The 5,851-nt window shown below is 34.7% G+C and overlaps 1 protein-coding gene across 2 annotated transcripts; it reads left to right on the top strand.

The window, feature by feature from the left end:
- On the top strand, window positions 1-5,832 carry LOC112458310. 2 transcript variants are annotated; one of them, XM_025021890.1, is made up of 7 exons: window positions 1-17; window positions 249-370; window positions 487-696; window positions 1,632-2,025; window positions 2,983-3,100; window positions 3,199-3,488; window positions 4,218-5,832. In XM_025021890.1, exons 5-7 carry the CDS (start codon window positions 2,983-2,985, stop codon window positions 4,581-4,583), a joined length of 774 nt encoding a protein of 257 aa, XP_024877658.1. In that variant the 5' UTR covers window positions 1-17; window positions 249-370; window positions 487-696; window positions 1,632-2,025; the 3' UTR covers window positions 4,584-5,832. The 2 variants fall into 2 exon arrangements, with proteins under 2 accessions (XP_024877658.1, XP_024877659.1); XM_025021891.1 differs by having other exon boundaries at window positions 4,325-4,505.
- The last annotated feature ends 19 nt before the right edge of the window (window positions 5,833-5,851 follow it).

Here is a 5,851-nt window from a genome sequence, read left to right as displayed (position 1 = left end):
GCGGAGAATTAAAAAAGGTAAATATTGCAGTGCGGTGGAATTCCTGGGATCAGGTTATCAGTCTTACGCTCGTTTCTCTAAACGCGATAAAACTATGTGTAAACTGGTTGTATACGTACACAAGCCATCGATGCACCGTTTCTTGATTTCGAACGCTTATATGACTATGTTTCCATCGAGGGTTTAAATCGGGTCAGAGTCAACCAGTTAGCCAATGGTTGAAACGTAGTAATAGTCTATCCTTTCAGTGTTACGCAGTATCGGGACTACATTTATTGGGCAAATTGGAATACAGGTGACATTGAGAGGGCGGACAAACTCACTGGAGCGAATTGTACCAAGATCGGCAAGATCGGCAAGAAAAACACAAGTACGTATACATAGAAAGAGAGTTGTTTTTTGTACATATTATTATATAACGACAATGAATTCGTCAATATAAATTTTATCTCCTCTGTATAAGTAAAACATAATTTTTGCTATTAGGTATGAATGATAATTCAACAAAATCACAAGCCACATACACTGCAGTTCGCTTTTACTCGGACGAGACAAGAAAAGTGTCTGTTGTGCCAATATCACATGTCCAAGATTTTAATGCAGAAAACTATTCTAATGAACCATATTTTATTAGAAGATACAATGACAGCAATGACAAATTTAGTCTGTCACCGGGAGAAGTTTTATCTGTTTCAGGTAAATATATTACTTTTTTGTACTGAATATTGGTTAGGCTGCATTCGAAAACATCACTCAAGTGTGCCTCCGTGTATCATGTTATTCTTGTTGTTCACCAAATGTTAAACAAGGATAAAATGAAACACAAAGGCACTTGAGAGACATTTCCGAACGCAGCATTACTTTGTAGCTGCTCTAACACTGATTTTTCAATTTATACAAACTTATTAACTATGAATAATTAAATATTATTCATTTTATTTAGTGATTTTTTTATACATCCAGTAAAATTAAAATTAATATTTTAAATATGATATCTGTTAGGTAATTTAATGGTAAATAATATTAAATGTAAATGTCAATAATTGAGGTCTTGAAGAAAATATTGATATATTGTCTGTTCTTCCAGTAATATGAAAATACATAATACATATTTATGTTCTTAATCAAAATAATACTTCAAGATTATATTCAAAATGTTAATAAGCAATTTGTATATATATTTGAGCTGTGATTCGTTGTAAACTGTAACAGTATTTTCAAAACTTGTTAATACTTTACTGAATTAAACTTTATTGCTTTTAAATGCAAAATATTGAATTATACATATAAGTGTTATTAATTTATCTTATTTTCATAATTGATTTTATTTGAATAATATATTAAAACTTCTTAGGAGTATTTTTCAGTCTTGTTTCTGCTGGGATATGTATTGAAAAATTTTTAGCAAATTATTTATTATAATTGTTTGCAATATTTAAATTGACAATATAAATAATTTCAGTTAATCTGAAACAATAATTTAAAAAATGTTAAGTTTCCACTTTTTTCACTTATATTCCTTAAGAAATATTTATTTTCTGTTCCATAATTTCTTTGTATCCAATAACAGAAGTAAAGGTTTATTGGAAACTAATTTTTATTGTACCTTTTTTTATTTATGTTGGGAGAAGACTTTGAACGAGCAATAAGTTCCCGCCCTTCTAGAGGGCAGCCCCCGGTTGGCGGCGCGACTCGGCGCGCCACGCGTGCGTGCGGGCATCAGTGGTGCTCACAAGAGCCTCGATCACCGTCGTGTTCAGACGTGTCGATTACGGTTTAAGTTACAGAGTGTGATATACTTATATATAATAAAGACAGTATTCAGAGTGTACAAAGACCAAGATTGTTGTGTTCCCTGCTCATCTCACCACATTTCAAGTCGTCCCTGATTATATTTCCAATAGGTTATGGGCCCAGGGCACGATTCCCCTGCGTGAGGAACATAGCACGAAAGTGTATATACGAAGTGTGTGAGACGCCGGCGAAGGGCATAGAAAGAGATAGAAGCATTTAGAAGATTAGAGGGTGAGTAAACAATATTCCTCGTTGCTGACGAGCAAAACGAGAGAATTCTCAGTTAATAAGAATGTTCGTTCGATAAATACTGTTACAAGGAGATAGATGTTTTTGCCATTTTTCTCGAGAAATAGAAATAGAGGTAATAATGGTAATAAGAGAATTAGAGAATAGATGTGTAAAGTGTAATAAAGAAGTAGAGAATAATGAAGGAAAAAGAGATAGAAAAATGCCGCTTGGTAGCAAGTCGGCGACGTGCGCGTGCAAGTCCGATCGTGAACGGCGAGAGTCATTTCTTTTGGCGCGCGGAAGTCCGATCGTAGACGGCGAGAGTCATTGTTTTTGGCGCGCAGAACTTGTTGCTGGGCGCGCACAAACACATAATCGATTTCGACTAACAACATGGCATCGATGCTAGATGGCTAGATTACGATACATGTAAATGTATGCGTATGCTAGATGGCTAGATTACGATACATGTAAATGTATGCGTATGCTAGATGGCTAGATTGCGATACATGTAAATGTATGCGTATGTATAAAAACTCTATATGACTCTATATGAGTTTATTTTTTTTGAAATCGATATGTATCGGGTCGGTAATTGAGCATGACTTGCTGTGCGGTGTAGCTTGATTACTGTTTAGGGAAGCCGCGTAAATTTGTATGGGCCCCGTGCGTGTGCGTGATCAACCCGAGCTCCCATAGATCTTTTCAGCAGTGCTGGGGATCGCAACGGACAGTGGTGTGCGCGTGCGGATAGCCCTGCAGAGGCGCGTGGTTTTCTCGCTTTGGGGTTATTGTGAATTGCAGTGCGTTCTATATAGCCTCATAAGCATTAAATTTTTATCGCTGAAAGAGATCTAGTGATAGAAATTGTAAATTATTATTTGTCAATACGAATGTTGGTTTATCTTGTCAAAAGAGGAATGCTAATGTTCAGTTGATATTTAAATCCCGATATAGATGGAAGAAGAAGAAGGCCAAGATGCGCTGGTCGACTACGACAGCGATAGCAGCTTTATCACGGTAATAGATAGAGAAGCAAAAGATAAAAACGAGGAGACAGTAAGAAAAGATAGAGGTAAGAGAGTATTTTTTTTGAAAATAAAGTAGTCCAGAAGAATAATATATATATGCATTTAGAGAAAATAAAAATAGTAATTTCAAAATTCCGTATAGAAGCAAAAGACAAGAAGGAGACTGAAGCAAAGGGTGCAATCCCGAAACGCGGCAAACCAAAGATAATAGAAAACATAGATGTGAATAGAGAATGGGCTGAAAATCGTCCTGTACTACCTATAGGGACAAAGATACTTTACGAGAAACAAGAAAAGATGGTTGAGAAAATGGACAATTCGATGCAGATGCTGGATAAAGTAATGAAGAAGGCCACCGAGATGATGGAGAATATGGTGGAAGTCTCCCGTTTAAACTTAGAGAAAGAAAAAGTTAAACTTAGACGTTTAGAGGTAAGCAATAAAGATACCCAAAGTTCAGTAGAAAACAGTAAACAAACGGTTAAAGAACTAGAGGTAGAGTCTAAAAAGAGAAAATTAAATGAAATAACAGTCTGTTCAGCCGAAAAAGATAGGAGTTTAGAGACAATGAAAAGAGCTATAGAATTGGAATTGAACAGTCAAAGGTTGCATATTAGAAAAGAATATAAGCTGACGCAAAAATCCAACTTTGATCTTTGGATGGATTATTTAAAATCTGAGTTAATGAATAACGAGTTGTTAGATGTAATAGATTCAAACATTGAAAGTCCAGAAAATCTCTCCGAACTAAAAGTTGCTAAGAGAAAAAGTCTTGTTAGAGATATAATAATCAATCATTTAGATGAAAACTATCATAAAAGGATTCTACATGAAAAAGATCCGAAAGAAATTTTGAAGAAATTGAGAGGATATAAAAAGAGTGAAGTAAACGTTACTCATGCATCGGTACGAGTTAAACTCTATCAAATTAAAATGAAAAAAGACGAAAAAGTAAGTGATTTTTGTGAACGCTTTGATTCAATAATTAGAGAATATGAATCATGTGAAGATGCGGTACCCCTCACAGAACAAGAGATTAGATCTGAACTTTATCAGGCTGTGTCAATTAATGTACCAGAGCTGAGGAATGTAGATTTAATTAGAAGACAAACTAATCTTAAAGAAATGAACATAGATGAAATAAAGTCTTTTATGATGCAGTTAGAAGCAGAGACTAAAAACGAGAATAAAGAAAAATTAGAGAAACCCGAAGTCAGGGTACAGAGGGCTGCTGCAGAAGAGAACATAAAACAAGTGAAATGCTACAGATGCAACCGAATGGGTCATATGGCAAAGGACTGTCCACTAATAGAATTTGGTGCCTGGTTTTGTTACTACTGCCAGGAAGTACGAGGTCACAAGGGTGATAATTGTCCGAGTGCCGAAGCCCAGGCGAACAGAGCTAGAGGAAAAAGGTATTTAAATAAAACCGTTAATAAAAACATAAAGAAAAAGGGTAGATTTGTGCAAAAAGGCACAAAAAGAGTAGATAACAAAGGGAAAATAACAAAAGATACAACTAGCTGAGAAACCTATATCAACGAAAACAGCAAATGAAGGAGAATCAGAAGAAGGTAAATAATACATGGTTAAATTAATAGAAGATAGAGATAGTTCAAAAGAGGTAGTCAATTTTACTGCAGATTCGGGTGCTACGGATCATATTGTGAATAAGAATTTTATTCTGTCAAAATTTGAAAAATGTAAAGATAGAGTTATTAAATGCGCGAATAAAAATGAGCTTGCAAACATTTCAATAGATGGTAAAGGAGATCTTACGCTAATAACGAATGAAAAAGAAAAGAGAGTCATTAAATTAACAAATGTAATTGCAGCAAAGAAAGTATCCAAAAATTTACTATATCTAAGAAAGTTGGCTGATGCAGGGTTCAGTATTTATTCAGATGATAAAGTGTTTAAAGTTTACAATAAACTGACGAATAAAATAGTTTTTAAAGGAATTTACAGATGTAGAGCAGAAATAGTTCCACATAGTGAGCTTCCTGAACAATCGCAAGCAAACATTCAGACCAATGAATTATCAATTTCGGAGGGAGAGTTAAATGAGAGGGATAATGTTGGCTCTGCGATTGGGAGGGAGAATGAAGGAGAGCTCACAAATGTGAACAAAAATATAGAACACAATAATGCTGAACTCGATCAATTCATTAAGTTAGAAGATATACAGACAATAGAGAATATAGAAGAAATGTGTGAAAGCTCAGTAATTAAAAAAGTAAAGAAACTAGAGAAAATAAATGAGGTGATGTTATGGCATGTCAGATTAGGTCATGCATCGTTAAACTATCTAAAACAATTACAAAAAGTAGAAAAGAGATTAGAAAATGTAAAGTTTGATAACTTTATATTAGAGTGTGAAGTATGTATAATGGCAAAGATGGCAAAACTGCCGTTTAAAGAAAACAGAAATAGAGCACAGAGACCACTGCAGGTAATACATACGGACATCATAGGTCCAAAACCTACATCCTATCCAGGACAAAAGAGGTTTATAATCACTTTTATAGATGACTATTCTAGATTAGCAAAAGCCTACTACTCTCTGAAGACAAAAGATGAATCGGGAGAGGCTCTAGAGAAATATCTTATATCCGCCAGAAATCTACTAGGAAAAGAAAAGCTATGCTATGCAAAGTCAGATCAAGACAAGGAATTTACGGGAGGTGCTTTTAAAGAGGTATTAAAAAGAGAAAAGATAAAAACCATATTTGCATCACCGTACACTCCAGAACACAATAAAGTTGCAGAAAGGTTCAACAGAACGTTGAAGAAGT

This window comes from Temnothorax curvispinosus, unplaced genomic scaffold, assembly GCF_003070985.1.
Source record: "Temnothorax curvispinosus isolate PA1 unplaced genomic scaffold, ASM307098v1 QBEX01008800.1, whole genome shotgun sequence".
Classification (NCBI taxonomy): domain Eukaryota; kingdom Metazoa; phylum Arthropoda; class Insecta; order Hymenoptera; family Formicidae; genus Temnothorax; species Temnothorax curvispinosus.
This window is presented reverse-complemented; position numbering and strand designations above follow the sequence as displayed.

Bases quoted from the DNA above. Each gene is read 5' to 3' on its own strand.
- LOC112458310 (XM_025021890.1), top strand. From the start codon at position 2,983: ATGGAAGAAGAAGAAGGCCAAGATGCGCTGGTCGACTACGACAGCGAT. The intron at 3,101-3,198 runs GTAAGAGAGTAT...AATTCCGTATAG, and splicing joins GACAGTAAGAAAAGATAGAG to AAGCAAAAGACAAGAAGGAG. The intron at 3,489-4,217 runs GTAAGCAATAAA...TTTATGATGCAG, and splicing joins TTAAACTTAGACGTTTAGAG to TTAGAAGCAGAGACTAAAAA.